Consider the following 19528-nt stretch of genomic DNA (forward strand, 5'->3'; position numbering starts at 1 on the left):
GCGCTTCAAACTACGTTGACCTGAATTTTAGGTCTCTGCTCTTTCGGTTTTCTTCCAAAAGAAATTAGCCTGGCGGCCGTAAGTTCGGGCTCTCTTTCAGGGAGTACTCTATTGGCAACTCCCCCTTTTCGACGGGGGTTACGGCTGAGCTTCAGACTTAGCGGTCATTTTCTTCCAGGGGTGATGTCCGTTTTTCATATAAATCTGACACTGGTGTTTTCGGCCCTCTTTGAATGTTGTCAGGGCTCGCCGACTCTCTCTACAGAGGTCTTCGGCTATTCGACGAAGTGTTTTCTTCTTTGTTCTGTACGATGCTCCCGTACTAAATAGCCGGGGTCCCAGCATAAGCTGGGCCGTTGGATACATCTGACCATCAGACAGTCTTATTGGCGGTTGCTCGGGAGCCTCCGTTTTCCATTTCAGCGCACTCTACGCGCGTTGTGGGACCTTCGTGGGCGGCTGCCCGTGGGGTCTCCATGACTACTTTATGTCGGGCGGCTACTTGGTCGGGCCGACATACGTTTGTCAAATTCTACAAGTTTGACACTTTTGCGGCCTCTGCATCACAGTTTTGGGAGCTCTGGGACGTCCCCATTGTAACTACGCTCCAGTGGCCCCTAGTGGATGAAGGAGAAATCAGGATTTTGGTACTTACCGATAAATCCCTTTCCCCGATTCCACAGGGGCCACTGGACGCCCGCCCAGCGCTGTTTCCTCCTTGTTTTTTGCTTAACGGTTTGCAGATCACTAGGTGCCTGCGTGTTGAGTTCAGGTTAACCTGTTTTTTTGTTAGTTTCTGTTCCAGGTTAAGTTTGTGTTATCCTGGTTTACATGGCGGCGTTAACCTCCTCTACCTTAAGGTTTGTTTATTCCAGCTCTCCTCGGGCACAGTTTTACGTAGACTGGCTTGGAGGGGAGATAGTAGGGGAGGAGCTAGCCACAGTGTGAGAATTTTAAAGTGCCAGCTCCCAATTACTGCCTACTATTTCCCCATTGTAACTACGCTCCAGTGGCCCCTGTGGAATCGGAGAAAGGGATTTATCGGTAAGTACCAAAATCCTGATTTAAGTAGGCTGCAGCGTCCTTGATATAACCCAGTGTCAAAAGAATGCTATCCCTATCCAGGGTATCTATCTCAGATGACAAGTTATCTGCCCACTTTTTAATAGCGCTACTCACCCATGCCGAAGCAACGGCAGGTCTGAGCAAGCGTACCTGTAGTGACATAAATGGATTTCAATGTATTTTCCTGCTTACAATCCGCAGGTTCCTTTAGGGCTGCCGTGTCAGGGGCCGGAAGCGACACCTTTTTGGACAGTCGTGACAGAGCCTTGTCTACAGTGGGGGGTGACTCCCACTTTTCCCTATCCCCAGAGGGGAACGGATATGCTACCGGAATTCTCTTGGGAATCTGAAACTTCTTGTCAGGATTTTCCCAAACCTTTTCAAAATGCGAGTTCAGTTCATGAGAGGGAGGAAACGTTACCTCAGGTTTCTTTCCTTTATACATACAGACACTTGTTTCAGGAACAGCAGGATCCTTCGTGATATGTAACACGTCTTTTATCGCCACAATCATATACTGAATACTCTTAGCCAGTTTAGGATTTAATCTGGCATCACTATAGTCGACACTGGAGTCAGAGTCCGTGTCTGTATCTGTATCTGCTATCTGGGTAAATGAACGTTTTTGCGACCCCGATGGGGTCTGTACCTGTGACAAAACATCCTATAAGGATTTTTTCCATGCCTGGTTCTGAGACTCAGATTTATCCAATCTCTTATTTAATACAGCCACATTTGCATTCAAAGCACTCAAAACATTTACCCAATCAGGAGTCGGCGGTGCCGACATGGTCACTCCCACAGCCGTTTCTGTCCCTAATCCAGCCTCCTCCTGAGAAGAGCACTCAGCCTCACATGCCGACACACCTGTACCGACACCCACAGACACACTGGGCATATAGGGGACAGACCCACAGTAAAGCCTGTCAGAGAAACACAGAGGGAGTTTGCCAGCTCACAACCCAGCGCTTATCTCGGTTCTGAAAACCTTTATACAAAGCCTCAGACCTGTTAGCGCTTTTATAAATACATATATAGCACCAAAATAACTGTGCCCCCCCTGCTTTGCACCCTGTTACTTGATACAGCAGTGTAGAGGAAGGACCAGCGTCTCTGCAGCTCTGTGAAGAGAAAATGGCGCTGATGAGAGCTGTGAAGGCCCCTTAATGGCGCTTCAGCCCCGCTATTTTTTACAATATTTATACTGGCGGGGGTTCGGATTTAGTGTCTTGGCACTTAATACCACCTTGCCAGTCTTATATGAGGATTTTTATGCTGCCCAGGGCGCCCCCCCCCCCCCCCGCGCCCTGCACCCTGTAGTGCCGTCTGTGTGTGGGAGCATGGCGCGCAGTGCGGCTGCTGTGCGGTACTTCAAAGCCGTCATTGAAGTCTTCTGATCTTCTTCTACTCATCTGACTTCTGGCTCTGCAAGGGGGGTGACGACGGGCTCCGGGAACGAGCATCTAGGCGTACCTAGCGTTCAGACCCTCAGGAGCTAATGGTGTCCTGTAGCCAAAGAAGCAGAGCCTTGAAACTCACAGAAGTAGGTCTACTTCTCTCCCCTCAGTCCCACAAAGCAGGGAGCCTGTTGCCAGCAGGTGTCCCTGAACAGAAAAAAACTAACAAAGTCTTTTCAGAGAAACTCAGTAGAGCTCCTCAGTGTGCATCTAGTCTGCCTGAGCACAGATTCTAAACTGGAGTCTGGAGGAGGGGCATAGAGGGAGGAGCCAGTTCACACCCCTTTGAAAGTCTTAAAGTGCCCATGTCTCCTGTGGATCCCGTCTATACCCCATGGTTCTTGATGTGACCCCAGCATCCTCCAGGACGTATGAGAAAAGCCTATGTGACTGCTGACAGAATAGAGAGTGCATACACACACCTAGACATAAGGGGAGAGCTTACACAGCAATGGTTTACTTAACTGACGGACGATGGCGGAATTGCATATGTGTGGCCATGACTACTTGAATCACCACATGCAAACCATTGATGGTTCCTCCTGATGGTTACAAATTGTTGCCCATTGATGTTTGACCCGTCGATTGGACAACCCTAGTGCACAGGTGGTGGTTTTGACTTTCTGAGGTAAAACTCCCATGGAGGAGGTGCTGGCTCAAAGGCTACAGACCGCGGCCTTATCAGCACTCGCATGCTTCTGGGTAGTGACCGGATTGCCAGCTGAGAACGTGGAAAGGCCAGTTGGCGAGGCACCGGTTGTGGCTCCACTTCCAAATTTCTTCACAAGGTAAATTAGAAAGAAAAAATATAAAGGGGCCTGTTAAAGGCAGCTTATGTAGAAGCTCCCCTGGTCCTGGGCCACCAAGATAGAACAGAGACTCTCTGTTGGGAGGGGATATAGAGGGGGGGAAGCTTGTCAAATTTGTGCTGAATTCAAACAAGGTGCTAACTCCTGGACCACCCTCTATGCCTCATGGGTCAGAGTGCTCCCAAACTGGATGAAAGAGAAAAGTAATTACCTGATAGTCATCTAACCACAACGCACATCATGACATCATAACTTCCAGCTGCAAATGGTTATACCAGCAATGGTGGTCTTTATACTTGTCAGTAAACTGACGCTGATGAATGTCTGACACAATTACTAATAACCAGGCCTATCAATAAATTGTATTTGTTTTAACCTCAGTCAGTACTTACCTGTCTAGTCAGTGAAACAACAATAGGTGACCTTTCATTGTGTGTTTGGAGCATATACTGTTTTGTTGCCTAGGTGACACCTCCTAGCACACACTGTATGATAAAGAGACGACTACATACTGTATGTGTTTTAACAGATACTGGTGTGGGTGGGTACAAACTATTGCAAATAACCCAGGTTTATCTCCTGCCTCCTCACCTGGTCATTTCTGGAGCTCTGACTTCCCCCGTCTCCAGTCCATCTGTGTATTCAATCCCTACAATCTCACAGGCTGGAATCACCTCCTCCAGGAGGATCCGTATTAAACCTTTGTTGTTGACAGAAGGGAGGTCGGTCAGATCCAAATGCTTAAGATGCCTGAGAAGGATGAGCGAAATGCGTCAGTAGCTATTGATGTTGGTAATATTCATTAACATGAACTGGCTGCCTACATCCAATGGAAATGGATATTTTATGAACTAGTGACATCATTGTGATGGGAAGCTTAGTATTCATGTGACCGGCGGTAGGGAAACAGACGGTCACATGACCTCCACCGACATCCCGCCCCCTCACTATCCCGATGGTCGGCATGCCGACCAACAGGGACTATTTCCACTCGTGGGTGTCCACGACACCCACAGAGTGGGAATAGAACCTGTGGCGACCGCAGGTCGCCACCGAGCCCGCAGCGTGGCGAGCCCGCAAGGGGCTGGCTGCACTCGCCCCTCCCTGCCGGGATCCCGGCGTTGGTATGCTGCCGGGATACCGGCGTCGGTATGCTGACCGGCGGTCTCCTGACCGCCGGTCAGACATACTACACCCCTTAGTATGGCTGTATCCACTGTCTGGAGGCATCGTGTATCAGGAAAGCATATCCCATAATGTTACCAATTTAAACCGAAATACTAAAAATTATACCTTAAGCTGCCCTTCAGCTGCTGTGGGACTACACATCCCAGGATGCCTTGCCACAGTTCTGCTATCAGGGCATGCTAAAACTGTGCTAGGGCATGCTGGGATGTGTAGTTCAAAAGCAGCTGGAGGGCCACTTATTGCCCACTCTAAACAAACAACATCCCAATCTGCTCATACAACACCCTCAGTCACACCCCTTTTCCAGCAGGCCTGTTTCCTCTTGGCATTATACAATTGGGGACTGTTGGGGGGTATACAACAAGCAGAAGGGAGGTAACACAGACATCACTGCTAACATGCAGGGCAATGGGGTTATGTCTCTTCTTGCTACAGAAGACAGAACACGGGCCAGATGTATTCTTTGGGTGCTAGTAGGTAATGGAATGGTGGATCACTAGTGGATACTCACTGTAAATGGTGCAGAGTGGCCAGTCCTCGCTCTGTGACACGTGGACATCCTGCCAGTGAGAGGACTTCCAGAGAATCCTGGAATGCATGTAGCCGGCTTAAAGCCCAGTCGTCTATGTAAGGGCAGCGGCTCAGGTTCAGGTACCGCAAGTCATGTAGTGACACTGTGCAACAGGAGACACAAAGCATTACAGCAACCACAAACGCTCTTATCACCTCACTGCCTTGTTTTAATAGTATTTGCTTTTTATGTATATAGTGTCAACACAATGGACAGTTACAATCAGGGAAACGTATTCAGGTCCCTGCCACCATGGAGCTTGCAATCTAGCTTCCCTATCCTTTGTAATAAGTCACAAGTAAATAGTGACTTTACGATACACGCTTATTTCAAAGCTCTACGTCAGACTCATCTATTCACACCTCTGACAGTGATAAATGAGTGTTTTCTATTCACTTACATCAGATCTACAATCTTAGCTTTTACTGACTGGAGCTACAGAGGGGCCACTGTGCTGTGTATACTGTACTAGAGACAGCCTAAAGTACTAAAAGACAGCCTAAGTTCCTATTGTCAGAAACCCTGACATTCATAAGGGACAATTCAATGTGGGTGATGGATGTGAGGTGCAGTAGGAACAGCAAGAACAGTGTCACTTTGCAAGCACAAACATCACCACTATACCCTAACACCCCATATAGGGGATATGCAGTCACCATGTCGATAATCATAATGTCAACAGCACAATGTCAAGTTATGTCAACATCTGCAAGGAGAAGAGGGTTAGGGTTAGGCTGCGGGACTGGAGAGTTAAGGTTAGGCTGCGGGGCCAGAGGGAGGGTTAGGCTGCGGGACTAGAGGGTCAAAGTTAGGCTGCAGGGCTGGAGGGTTAGGTGTGAGGCCAGAGGGTTAGGGTTTGGCTGCAGGGCCCGAGGGATAGGGTCTAGGGGAGGGCCTGCAGGAACTGCTCCATTACAGCCAGGAGTCATCATCACGTCATAGCCAGACCTGGAAGACACAGCTGGACGATGTAAGTCACCACTGGACCACCAGGAACGTATTGTCGGCATTACACAGGAAAATAAGATTTTACTCACCGGTAAATCTATTTCTCGTAGTCCGTAGTGGATGCTGGGAACTCCGTAAGGACCATGGGGAATAGCGGCTCCGCAGGAGACTGAGCACAACTAAAGAAAGCTTTAGGACTACCTGGTGTGCACTGGCTCCTCCCACCATGACCCTCCTCCAGACCTCAGTTAGGATACTGTGCCCGGAAGAGCTGACACAATAAGGAAGGATTTTGAATCCCGGGTAAGACTCATACCAGCCACACCAATCACACCGTATAACTCGTGATATTATACCTAGTTAACAGTATGAAATATAACTGAGCCTCAGTAACAGATGGCTCATAACAATAACCCTTTAGTTAGGCAATAACTATATACAAGTATTGCAGACAATCCGCACTTGGGACGGGCGCCCAGCATCCACTACGGACTACGAGAAATAGATTTACCGGTGAGTAAAATCTTATTTTCTCTGACGTCCTAGTGGATGCTGGGAACTCCATAAGGACCATGGGGATTATACCAAAGCTCCCAAACGGGCGGGAGAGTGCGGATGACTCTGCAGCACCGAATGAGCAAACTCAAGGTCCTCCTCAGCCAGGGTATCAAACTTTTGCAAAAATGTTTGAACTCGACCAAGTAACAGCTCGGCAAAGTTGCAAAGCCGAGACCCCTCGGGCAGCCGCCCAAGAAGAGCCCACTTTCCTCGTGGAATGGGCTTTTACAGATTTAGGGTGCGGCAGTCCAGCCGCAGAATGTGCAAGTTGAATCGTGCTATAGATCCAGCGAGCAATAGTCTGCTTAGAAGCAGGAGCACCCAGCTTGTTGGGTGCATGCAGGATAAATAGCGAGTCAGTTTTCCTGACTCCAGCCGTCCTGGAAACATATATTTTCAGGGCCCTGACTACATCCAGTAACTTGGAGTCCTCCAAGTCCCACGTAGCCGCAGGCACCACAATAGGTTGGTTCACATGAAAAGCTGATACCACCTTAGGAAGGAATTGGGAACGAGTCCTCAATTCCGCCCTATCCATATAAAAATCAGATAAGGGCTTTTGCATGACAAAACCTCCAATTCTGATACACGCCAAGGCCAACAGCATGACCACTTTCCACGTGAGGTATTTTAGCTCTACGGATTTAAGTGGCTCAACCCAATGCGACTTCAGGAAATCCAACACCAGGTTGAGATCCCACGGTGCCACTAGAGGCACAAACGGGGCTGAATATGCAGCACTCCCTTAACAAAAGTCTGAACTTCAGGCAGTTCTTTTTGGAAGAAAATGTACAGAGCCGAAATCTGGACCTTAATGGAACCCAATTTTAGGCCCGTAGTCACTCCTGACTGTGGGAATTGCAGAAATCGACCCAGTTGAAATTCCTCCGTTGGGGCCTTCCTGGCCGCACACCAAGCAACATATTTTTGCCATATGCTGTGTTTTTCGATCACATCTTTCCTAGCCTCAATCAGCGTAGGAATGACTTCCTCCGGAATGCCTTTTTCCTTTAGGATCCGGTGTTCAACCGCCATGCCGTCAAACACAGCCGTGGTAAGTCTTGGAACAGGCAGGGCCCCTGCTGCAGCAGGTCCTGTCTGAACGGCAGAGGCCATGGGTCCTCTGAGATCATTTCTTGAAGTTCTGGGTACCAAGCTCTGCTTGGCCAATCCGGAACCACGAGTATAGTTCTCACTCCTCTCCGTCTTAGTATTCTCAGTACCTTGGGTATGAGAGGCAAAGGAAGGAACACATACACCGACTGGTACACCCACGGTGTTACCAGAGCGTCCACAGCTATCGCCTGAGGGTCCCTTGACCTGGCGCAATATTTTTTTTTTTTTTTTTAGCTTTTTGTTGAGGCGGGACGCCATCATGTCCACCTGTGGCCTTTCCCAATGGTGTACAATCATTTTGAAGACTTCTGGATGAAGTCCCCACTCTCCCGGGTGGAGGTCGTGCCTGCTGAGAACGTCTGCTTCCCAGTTGTCCACTCCGGGAATGAACACTGCTGACAGTGCTAACCCATGATTTTCCACCCATCGGAAAATCCTTGTGGCTTCTGCCATCACCATCCTGCTTCTTGTGCCGCCCTGCTGGTTTACATGGGCGACCGCCGTGATGTTGTCTTACTGGATCAGCACCGGCTGGTGTTGAAGCAGGGGTCTAGCCTGACTTAGGGCATTGTGAACGGCCCTTAGTCCCAGAATATTTATGTGTAGGGAAGTCTCCTGACTTGACCATAGTCCTTGGAAGTTTCTTCCCTGTGTGACTGCCCCCCCCCCAGCCTCGAAGGCTGGCATCCGTGGTCACCAGGACCCAGTCCTGTATGCCGAATCTGCGGCCCTCTAGAAGATGAGCACTCTGCAGCCACCACAACAGCGACACCCTGGCCCTTGGGGACAGGGTTATCAGCCGATGCATCTGAAGATGCGACCCGGACCACTTGTCCAACAGATCCCACTGGAAGATCCTTGCATGGAACCTGCCGAATGGAATTTCTCCGTAAGAAGCTACCATCTTTCCCAGGACTCGCGTGCATTGATGCACCGACACCTGTATTTGTATTAGGAGGTCTCTGACTAGAGATGACAACTCCTTGGCCTTCTCCTCCGGGAGAACCCCTTTTTCCTGTTCTGTGTCCAGAACCATACCCAGGAACAGTAGACGCGTCGTAGGAACCAGCTGCGACTTTGGACTATTCAGAATCCAGCCGTGCTGTTGTAGCACTTCCCGAGATAGTACTACTCCGACGCACAACTGCTCCCTGGACCTCGACTTTATAAGGAGATCGTCCAAGTACGGGATAATTAGAACTCCCTTTTTTTGAAGGAGTATCATCATTTCAGCCATTACCTTGGTAAATACCCTCGGTGCCGGGGACAGACCAACGGCAACGTCTGGAATTGGTAATGACAGTCCTGTACCACAATTTTGAGGTACTCCTGGTGAGGAGGGTAAATGGGGACATGCCGGTAAGCATCCTTGATGTCCAGTGATACCATGTAATCCCCTTCGTCCAGGCTTGCAATAACCGCCCTGAGCGATTCCATTTTGAACTTGAACCTTCGTATATAAGTGTTCAAGGATTTCAATTTTAGAATGGGTCTCACCGAACCGTCTGGTTTCGGTACCACCAACATTGTGGAATTTTATTAACCCCGGCTTTGTTGAAGGAGGGGTACCTTGATTATCACCTGCTGGAAGTACAGCTTGTGAATTGCCGCCAGTACTACCTCTCCTCGAGGGCAGCAGGCAAGGCTGATTTGAGGTAACGGCGAGGGGGAGTCGCCTCGAACTCCAGCTTGTATCCCTGTGATACTACTTGCAGAACCCAGGGATCCACCTGTGAGCGAGCCCACTGGTCGCTGAAGTTCCCGAGACGCGCCCCCACCGCACCTGGCTCCACCTGTGGAGCCCCAGCGTCATGCGGTGGACTCAGAGGAAGCAGGGGAAGATTTTTGATCCTGGGAACTGGCTGTCTGGTGCAGCTTTTCTCTGACGTCCTAGTGGATGCTGGGAACTCCGTAAGGACCATGGGGAATAGCGGGCTCCGAAGGAGGCTGGGCACTCTAGAAAGATCTTAGACTACCTGGTGTGCACTGGCTCCTCCCACTATGACCCTCCTCCAAGCCTCAGTTAGATTTCGTGCCCGGTCGAGGTTGGATGCACACTAGGGGCTCTCCTGAGCTCTTAGAAAGTAATAGTCTTAGATTTTTTTTATTTTCAGTGAGACCTGCTGGCAACAGGCTCACTGCAGCGAGGGACTAAGGGGAGAAGAAGCGAACTCGCCTGCTTGCAGCCGGATTGGGCTTCTTAGGCTACTGGACACCATTAGCTCCAGAGGGATCGACCGCAGGCCCAGCCTTGATGTTCGGTCCCGGAGCCGCGCCGCCGTCCCCCTTACAGAGCCAGAAGCAAGAAGATGGTCCGGAAAATCGGCGGCAGGAAGACTCAGTCTTCACCAAGGTAGCGCACAGCACTGCAGCTGTGCGCCATTGCTCCTCTCACACACTTCATACTTCGGTCACTGAGGGTGCAGGGCGCTGGGGGGGGGCGCCCTGAGGCAGCAATAAAAACACCTTGGCTGGCTAAAATACCTCAATATATAGCCCCAGGGGTTATATATGAGGTAATTACCCCTGCCAGAAGTCCATAAAAAGCGGGAGAATAGGCCGCGAAAAAGGGGCGGAGCCTATCTCCTCAGCACACTGGCGCCATTTGACCTGCCTTTGACCCGCTTGCTTTTCTGAAGCCGAAAGGACTGTACCTTATAATACGGTGCTTTCTTAGGCTGTGAGGAAACTTGAGGTAAATGTTTTCCTTCCCAGCTGTTGCTGTGGATATGAGGTCCCAGAGACCATCCCCAAACAATTCCTCACCCTTATAAGGCAGAATCTTCATGTGCCTTCTAAAGTCAGCATCGCCTGTCCACTGCCGGGTCCCTAATACCCTCCTGGCAGAATGGACATTGCATTAATTCTGGATGCCAGCCGGCAAATATCCCTCTGTGCATCCCTCATATATAAGACGACGTCTTTAATATGCTCTATGGTTAGCAAATAGTATCCCTGTCCTAACAGGGTAATAGACCACGCTGCAGCAGCAGCACTATCCATGCTGAGGCAATTGCAGGTCTCAGTATAGTACCTGAGTGTGTATATACAGACTTCAGGATAGCCTCCTGCTTTTTATCAGCAGGCTCCTTCAAAGTGGCCGTATTCTAAGACGGCAGTGTCACCTTTTTTTGACAAACGTGTGAGCGCCTTATCCACCCTAGGGGATATCTCCCAACGTGACCTATCCTCTGGCAGGAAAGGGTACGCCATCAGTAAATTTTTAGAAATTATTAGTTTCTTATCGGGGGAACCCACGCTTCTTCACACACTTCATTCACTCATCTGATGGGGGAACAAAACACGGTCTGCTTTTTCTCCCCAACATAAAACCCCTTTTGGTACCTGGGTTAATGTCAGAAATGTGTAACACATTTTTCATTGCCGAGATCATGCAACGGATGTTCCTAGTGGATTGTGTATATGTCTCAACCTCGTCGACACTGGAGTCAAACTCCGTGTCGACATCTGTGTCAGCCATCTGAGGTAGCGGGCGTTTTTGAGCCCCTGATGGCCTTTGAGACGCCTGGGCAGGCGCGGGTTGAGAAGCCGGCTGTCCCACAGCTGTTACGTCATCCAGCCTTTTATGTAAGGAGTTGACACTGTCGGTTAATACCTTCCACCTATCCATCCACTCTGGTGTCGGCCCCACAGGGGGCGACATCACATTTATCGGCATCTGCTCCGCCTCCACATAAGCCTCCTCATCAACCATGTCGACACAGCCGTACCGACACACCGCTCACACACAGGGAATGCTCTGACTGAGGACAGGACCCCACAAAGTCCTTTGGGGAGACAGAGAGAGAGTATGCCAGCACACACCAGAGCGCTATATAATGCAGGGATTCACACTACCCACAGTGATTTTTCCCTTATAGCTGCTATAATACACAGATTTGCGCCTAAATTTAGTGCCCCCCCTCTCTTTTTAACCCTTTGAGCCTGAAAACTACAGGGGAGAGCCTGGGGAGCTGTCTTCCAGCTGCACTGTGAAGAGAAAATGGCGCCAGTGTGCTGAGGGAGATAGCCCCGCCCCTTTTTCGGCTGACTTTTCTCCCGCTTTTTTATGGATCCTGGCAGGGGTATTTTACACATATATAGCCTCTAGGACTATATATTGTGCTTATTTTGCCAGACAAGGTGTTAATATTGCTGCTCAGGGCGCCCCCCTGCACCCATCAGTGACCGGAGTGTGAGGTGTGCATGAGGAGCAATGGCGCACAGCTGCAGTGCTGTGCGCTACCTTGTTGAAGACCGAAGTCTTCTGCCGACGATTTTCAGGACCATCTTCATGTTTCTGGCTCTGTAAGGGGGACGGCGGCGCGGCTCCGGGACCGAACGATCGAGGTCGGGTCCTGTGTTCGATCCCTCTGGAGCTAATGGTGTCCAGTAGCCTAAGAAGCCCAAACTAGCTCCAATCAGGTAGGTTCGCTTCTTCTCCCCTTAGTCCAGTGTTTTTCAACCACTGTGCCGTGGCACACTAGTGTGCCGCCATGGGAGCACAGCCAGGCCCATCAGTGTTTTGGCACTACTGAGGCCCTGGAACAATCAATACTGGTGGGTTTAGTGGTTACAGAGCCAGTTCTAATTTTGGGCCCGGGCAGTGTTGGGCTGTTCTGGCTTTCTCAGATGTGGCTCAGGTGTTACCTATGAAGAAGCTGCGACATGACATCCTAGGATACACAGCTGCACCATGCATCACCATTATATCTGAGTGTGCCTTGGCAATATTTAAATCTTGTTCAGTGTGCCGCGACTTGTAAAAGGTTGAAAATCTCTGCCTTAGTCCCTCGTAGCAGTGAGTCTGTTGCCAGCAGATCTCACTGAAAATAAAAAACCTAAAATATACTTTCTTTTCTAGGAGCTCAGGAGAGCCCCTAGTGTGCATCCAGCTCAGCCGGGCACAAGATTCTAACTGAGGTCTGGAGGAGGGTCATGGTGGGAGGAGCCAGTGCACACCAGGTAGTCCTAAAGCTTTCTTTAGTTGTGCCCAGTCTCCTGCGGAGCCGCTATTCCCCATGGTCCTTACGGAGTTCCCAGCATCCACTAGGACGTCAGAGAAATTTGGTTATTGGGGCACTGTACTCCACTGTGTTGTGCACAGCCAAATATCATGGAGAGATGTCATGAAAAGATGACTAAGTTGCATGTTCCATGACCGACCAGCTCAGTAGGCAACGTTGAGGTTTTCATTAGATTAGATCACAGACTATGTCTTAGTGGTGTCTTCTTTGAGGCTCTGCACAGATGTTGCGGGGTCATGGTTGAGACTCCGGATCAGACTCGTTTCGCAATGGCACCATTGTGGCTGACACTGCGGCAGGCTGGCCCATAGTCAAAATCAGTGGTGCAAGTAGAAATTTTTTCTTAGTGGTACTGATAGTAAAAATGGGCGAGGTCACGTGTCGTGAGGGGGCATGGTAACACAAAACTAGGGGAGTGGCTACATTACAATAGGGGCATGGCCACAATACGCCACACACCGTAATACCACTTACACATTATGCCAAACACAGTAATGCCCATTACACATTACGGCACACACCGTAATGCTTATTACACATTATGCCACACACCGTAATGCCCATTACACATTATGCCAGACGCTATAATGCCTTACATATTATACCACACACCGTAATGCCTATTACATATTATGCCACACACAGTTTGGTCACTGACAACATTTTATGTCCCACACACAAAAATGCTTATAAATTATGCCCCAGCTGTGGGCTGGTGGTAATGAGTACCACCACCGTATTTCTTAATGGTGCTCCGTACCACCCTACTTTCAGCACTGGTCATAATCCAGGCGCTTGGCAGATGGACGTTTGTTTTTTTACAAGAGATACATCAGACTTCAGTCTGGCTCTCATCCTTACTTGCTACCTTTGGTGGGGGTCTAAGAGGAATTTTTGTTTAACCACAAGTTCTTAACCAGGCTTAAGCCAGCTGGTGGAAGTTTTGTGTTTTCGCCTTGAGTCAAGTAAGGATCCCCCCCTTCCCAAGTTAGGTCCCGCCCATTTAGTGCTGTTAGTGGTTGCAGTTATGCTTGGTTTGATTTGTTGGCTGACTGGCTTCTGCAGTCAGTTGGTTTACCTTACTTATATTAGTCTATATTCTTTCTGAAGGTACTCTTCTGATGACTTTTTTATATGGGTTCTGGGTCATTCACATGTGTTTTGGGTGTCCTGTCCGGTAGCAGTGTTGGCTCCGAATGTACAGTATTGGTTTAGGGTTTCAGGTTTGGTCTGGTATGGTGGCGGCTGCCTTTCTTAGCGAACCTGGTGTTGCCAGGTTCAGAACAGCCTTGTGATTTTAAGGGTAGTTGTGTTGTTTCCCTGGGGTGCAGCCCATGCCATGGAGGAGGCTAGGCGTGGGTATCAATTTAGTTCAATGGCACCACCAGACCAGGTGGGTCCTTTGCCTCTCTGGGGATGGGTTAGTGCCTCAAGTTGATAGCGATGAAGGCAGTTGGCCTCATCTGCTTGTTATGTTGTGCCAGTAAAGGGTTGGGCAGATGGCCTTTCCCCTTACGAGTTGTTGTCCCAGTAAGGGGTTGGATGGCCTTTCCCCTTGCGAGTTGTTGTCCCAGTAAGAGGTTGGATAGCCTTTCCTCTTGTTCTTGTCCCTGTAAAGCGTTCGGCAGATGGCCTTTCCCATTGCGAGTTGTTTGCTGTGGATGGGGGCAGGTGGCCTCATCCTTGCAAATTTGTAGGAAGATGGTCCATTTAGTTTGTAATATTAACAAGTTATTGCTTTACCTAGGCCGTTCTTCCCCTGCCATCATACCCAATTTTAAGCAAAAATTTTAAATCCCGTCAAATAAAAAGCCGACCCCTTTCACACCAATTCAGTTGTCCAAGTATTTATTTGTTAAAAATAGAGGACGCTGTTATAGTATTTTGTATAAGTATTTTGGGGTACAGAAATATGTCCGTAAAGTGATATATTTTTTTTATACAAGTTTGTAACATTTTGGAAAAAACACTTTCTGACTCCCACCTGCAAGTTCAAAAACCCATCAATACACCACCTCTACATACAAGTCTAACATTATTTAGCTCATTTTTGACCATTTTTAGAGAAATTCACCTAAAACATGTCTTTACTTGCCAAATTATGCAATTTAAATCTCTCCAAGTGTATAATTATTCATTAAGAGGGGTGTGTCAGATGTTCTACACTGTGGGGGTGATTCAGACCTGATTGCTGGGCTGCTAAATTTGTTCTGCTGCGTTCAGATAGTCGCCGCCCAAGGGGAGTGTATATTCGCCCGTGCAAGTGTGCAATTGCTTGTGTACGCCGAGCTGCAAAAAATCCCTCATTCAGAGGACAGCTGCAAATCAGTTCACACCTCTCTCACCACTGAATGATTTTATCACTGTGTGCAGTCTGTGTGCAGCCCAGGACCTACTCCTACAGTGAGATGAGAACAGGCTGATCGGGGCCAGAGCAGACGTCACACATCCTCCCTGAAAGTACTTGGGAACGCCTGCGTTTTTCCTGCCACTCCCAGTAAACGGTCAGTTACCACCCACAAACAGCCTCTTCCTGTCAATCAGCATGCAAATGGCTGTGCAATTAGAATTTTCGCAGCAGCCTGTCGCTGTTTGCCGACGCGCGTGCGCATTGCGGTGCATACACATGTGCAGTCTATCACTGATCGCCCGCTGAAAACGCACAGCAGCTATCAGATCTGAATAAACCCTGTGTCCACACATTTTTACCTTAAAATATAGATTTTTTTTCCCCCCAATCTTTCCACCTGCTCAGAGGCTTGCGCACAAAGAACAACTCAACAAATTTGCTGGGAAAATGTATTGCACATTTGGAATGTAATTGCAAATGCAGTGTGAAGTGCAAAAATCACAGAACTCAACTCGACCCTGAGTTTGCTCGTAACAAACACAGGGGCAGATGTATTAACCTGGAGAAGGCATAAGGAAGTGATAAACCAGTGATATGTGCAAAAGGTGATAAAGGCACCAGCCAATCAGATCCTAACTGTAATTTGCATATTGGAGCTGATTTGCACATATCACTGGTTTATCACTTCCTTATGCCGTCTCCAAGTTAATACATCTGCCCCACAGACCTGTGGCTTGCATTTGCAATTCCCTTTACTAGCCACTGTCAAGAATATAAGAATTTGAAGTTAGATTAAACACAGCTTATGTCTCACCTATGTTGCTCAGGCACAAGTAGTCCACTGTGCTACCACTCAAGTCCACGCACTCTACCGGCAAGTCCTTGTGCTGCAGGAAATCCCAGCTGAAGCGCCCGCCTTTGTGCTGGTACCACTGTGTGTGGCCCTTGAACCTAATGGAGTGAGACTTAACAGTGGGAAAGATTTCACAAAATAACATTCTGCAAGTAGTTTTATTTAGAGCTACAGTTTAATGTGAAGTGCTGTATATAAAACATAATAATACTGCTTCACTAGTTATCGATGGAAATACTGATCAAAGGATGGCCATCAACATCGATGATAGCATGATAGCAAAACCATCGACCATGAGTGGCAAACGATATGATGGTTCTTCGCCATTGATGGCAGACAGCCTGACAATTTATTTTTTACCCCCACCCCCGCACAGGGGCAACACAGACCTTAGATCCACCCACAAAGAACCAACCACCACAGTCGATTGGCCCACCAAGTCCCGTTGCATCCACTGATGGCCATCATTGTTCTCTTGTCATCATTGTAAGCCATCAATGGGACCATCGATGGGGGACCCTTTGATGGCCATCCCTATTGTCAGAATTGTTTTCTGCCTGCAATTAGTTTTAAGCTCTCCCATCATTCACAAAGGAACAAATCCCAGCATAGGAAAACAGTACTAAGCTAGGGGGGTGGGGGGGGGGGGGGGAGTCACATATTTCAGGAATTACGTGGTTCATACCTTACAGCCCCCTCATTCGTCAAGATGTAATGAGCAGCAGCAGCATTTTTTCCATACAATTCCCCTGTGTAGATCACCTGTCTAAAGCAAACAAGCAAATACTGTAAATGATAAAGGCATCTACCTAATAATACAGAGAGAGAATGTGCAACAAAATATAATATTAGAGAGACGGAGATATGTGTAATGTATACTTACTGGTTACTATTCTGTAGTTTCCAGTACTTGTACCGGATGTTCCAATTCAATAAAGCCACAAATGCAGGAGAATTGCTCCTCAGGTACTGCTCCACCTTCTGCTTAACTTTGGGGAAGGAGTAGGATGAACTGTGACGGATGCACCCATGTCCCATGGGACGCAGCAGCCTGACACTCTGCAGCTAGTACGGGGGCACACAATAACACTTCTGTTAACATGTTACATTGTTCTGTTAAAAAAAAAATCTTTACATTTATATTCATCAACATTTTTGTGCTATTATTGTTATTCATATTGTACTGTATCCTGCAGGCACAGTACAATGGGCTTAAACTCTGCTTTCATAAGGTTGAACACTAAAGAACAATGACAAACAGCTCCCGTAATTTAAAGACCCCAGTCAGTTCTTTATGTCTATAGATTCTGGATTTGGTAAGCTTGTAACATATGATGAAACGAGTCAGCTGAGCTCATTTGTCCATTGCCTTTGAGGATACTATCCGGCTTCATATCAGCACGTGGAGTGTACAAGACCCGCAAGGTCTTACATCTATTTAAAGAGACTGAACGTCGGAATTAGTGGAATCCAGACCAATTGCAAATTAACTTTGCTAACAGTAGTCCCATTCCAAGAGCTGGTAACTTCGGGGTTGATTCAGAGGTGGACGAAAGTAAATGTACCGTCAGACATTACTAGCAACCATAGGGGAAGGAGGGAGGAGGAAAAAGAAGGGAGGAGGAAGAAGAAGAGGGAAAAGTAGGGAGGAGGAAGTAGGGAGGAGGAAGAAGGAAAAAGAAAGGAGGAGGAGGAAGAAGGAAAAAGAAGGGAGGAGGAGGAAGAAGGAAAAAGAAGGGAGGAGGAGGAAGAAGGAAAAAGAAGGGAGGAGGAGGAAGAAGGAAAAAGAAGGGAGGAGGAGGAAGAAGGAAAAAGAAGGGAAGAGGAGGAAGAAGGAAAAAGAAGGGAAGAGGAGGAAGAAGGAAAAAGAAGGGAGGAGGAGGTAGAAGACAAAAGAAGGGAAGAGGAGGAAGAAGGAAAAAGAAGGGAAGAGGAGGAAGAAGGAAAAAGAAGGGAAGAGGAGGAAGAAGGAAAAAGAAGGGAGGAGGAGGAAGAAGGAAAAAGAAGGGAGGAGGAGGAAGAAGGAAAAAGAAGGGAGGAGGAAGAAAATAAGATTTTACTCACCGGTAAATCTATTTTTCGTAGTCCGTAGTGGATGCTGGGAACTCCGTAAGGACCATGGGGAATAGCGGCTCCGCAGGAGACTGGGCACAACTAAAGAAAGCTTTAGGACTACCTGGTGTGCACTGGCTCCTCCCTCTATGACCCTCCTCCAGACCTCAGTTAGGATACTGTGCCCGGAAGAGCTGACACAATAAGGAAAGGATTTAGAATCCCGGGTAAGACTCATACCAGCCACACCAATCACACCATATAACTCGTGATACTATACCCAGTTAACAGGATGAAATATAACTGAGCCTCTCAACAGATGGCTCAACAATAACCCTTTAGTTAACCAATAACTATATACAAGTATTGCAGACAATCCGCACTTGGGACGGGCGCCCAGCATCCACTACGGACTACGAGAAATAGATTTACCGGTGAGTAAAATCTTATTTTCTCTAACGTCCTAAGTGGATGCTGGGAACTCCGTAAGGACCATGGGGATTATACCAAAGCTCCCAAACGGGCGGGAGAGTGCGGATGACTCTGCAGCACCGAATGAGCGAACTCTAGGTCCTCCTCAGCCAGGGTATCAAACTTGTAGAATTTAGCAAATGTGTTTGACCCCGACCAAGTAGCTGCTCGGCAAAGTTGTAAAGCCGAGACCCCTCAGGCAGCCGCCCAAGAAGAGCCCACCTTCCTCGTGGAATGGGCTTTTACAGAATTAGGATGCGGCAGTCCAGCCGCAGAATGTGCAAGTTGAATCGTGCTACAGATCCAGCGAGCAATAGTCTGCTTTGAAGCAGGCGCACCCAACTTGTTGGGTGCATGCAGGATAAATAGCGAGTCAGTCTTTCTGACTCCAGCTGTCCTGGAAACATAGATTTTTAGGGCCCGGACTACGTCCAGCAACTTGGAATCCTCCAAGTCACGAGTAGCCGCAGGCACCACAATAGGCTGGTTCAAATGAAAAGCTGAAACCACCTTTGGGAGAAATTGGGGACGAGTCCTCAATTCCGCCCTATCCATATGGAAAATCAGATAAGGGCTTTTACATGATAAAGCCGCCAATTCTGACACACGCCTGGCCGAAGCCAAGGCCAACAGCATGACCACTTTCCACGTGAGATATTTTAAATCCACGGTTTTAAGTGGTTCAAACCAATGTGACTTTAGGAAATTCAACACCACGTTGAGATCCCAAGGTGCCACTGGGGGCACAAAAGGGGGCTGAATATGCAGCACTCCCTTAACAAATGTCTGAACTTCAGGTAGTGAAGCCAGTTCTTTCTGGAAGAAAATCGATAGAGCCGAAATCTGGACCTTAATGGAACCCAATTTTAGGCCCATAGTCACCCCTGACTGTAGGAAGTGCAGAAAACGGCCCAGCTGAAATTCCTCCGTTGGGGCCTTCCTGGCCTCACACCACGCAACATATTTTTGCCATATGCGGTGATAATGGTTTGCGGTCACTTCTTTCCTAGCTTTAATCAGCGTAGGGATGACTTCCTCCGGAATGCCCCTTTTCTTCAGGATC

The 19528-nt window shown here is 48.4% G+C and overlaps 1 protein-coding gene across 6 annotated transcripts in view; it reads right to left on the reverse strand.

Moving 5' to 3' along the window:
• LOC134949339 (distal membrane-arm assembly complex protein 2-like) overlaps positions 1-19528 on the reverse strand; it is a 108839-nt gene that overhangs the window by 37735 nt on the left and 51576 nt on the right. For 5 of the 6 annotated variants that reach the window (XR_010183144.1, XR_010183143.1, XM_063937841.1 and 2 more), the window contains exons 2-6: positions 16826-17007; positions 16628-16708; positions 15904-16040; positions 5031-5193; positions 3923-4081 (exon numbers count right to left, since the gene is read on the reverse strand). Coding sequence is in view for 3 of the 6 variants with exons in the window: in XM_063937841.1 (XP_063793911.1) it covers positions 3923-4081; positions 5031-5193; positions 15904-16040; positions 16628-16708; positions 16826-17007 (722 nt within the window). In the remaining 3 variants the exon portion in view is untranslated. Of the gene's footprint in view, positions 1-3922; positions 4082-5030; positions 5194-15903; positions 16041-16627; positions 16709-16825; positions 17008-19528 lie in introns of those variants that run through there. The other variant, XM_063937839.1, reaches the window with a different exon arrangement.

The sequence above is a fragment of the Pseudophryne corroboree genome, chromosome 8 (assembly GCF_028390025.1).
Source record: "Pseudophryne corroboree isolate aPseCor3 chromosome 8, aPseCor3.hap2, whole genome shotgun sequence".
Lineage (NCBI taxonomy): Eukaryota > Metazoa > Chordata > Amphibia > Anura > Myobatrachidae > Pseudophryne > Pseudophryne corroboree.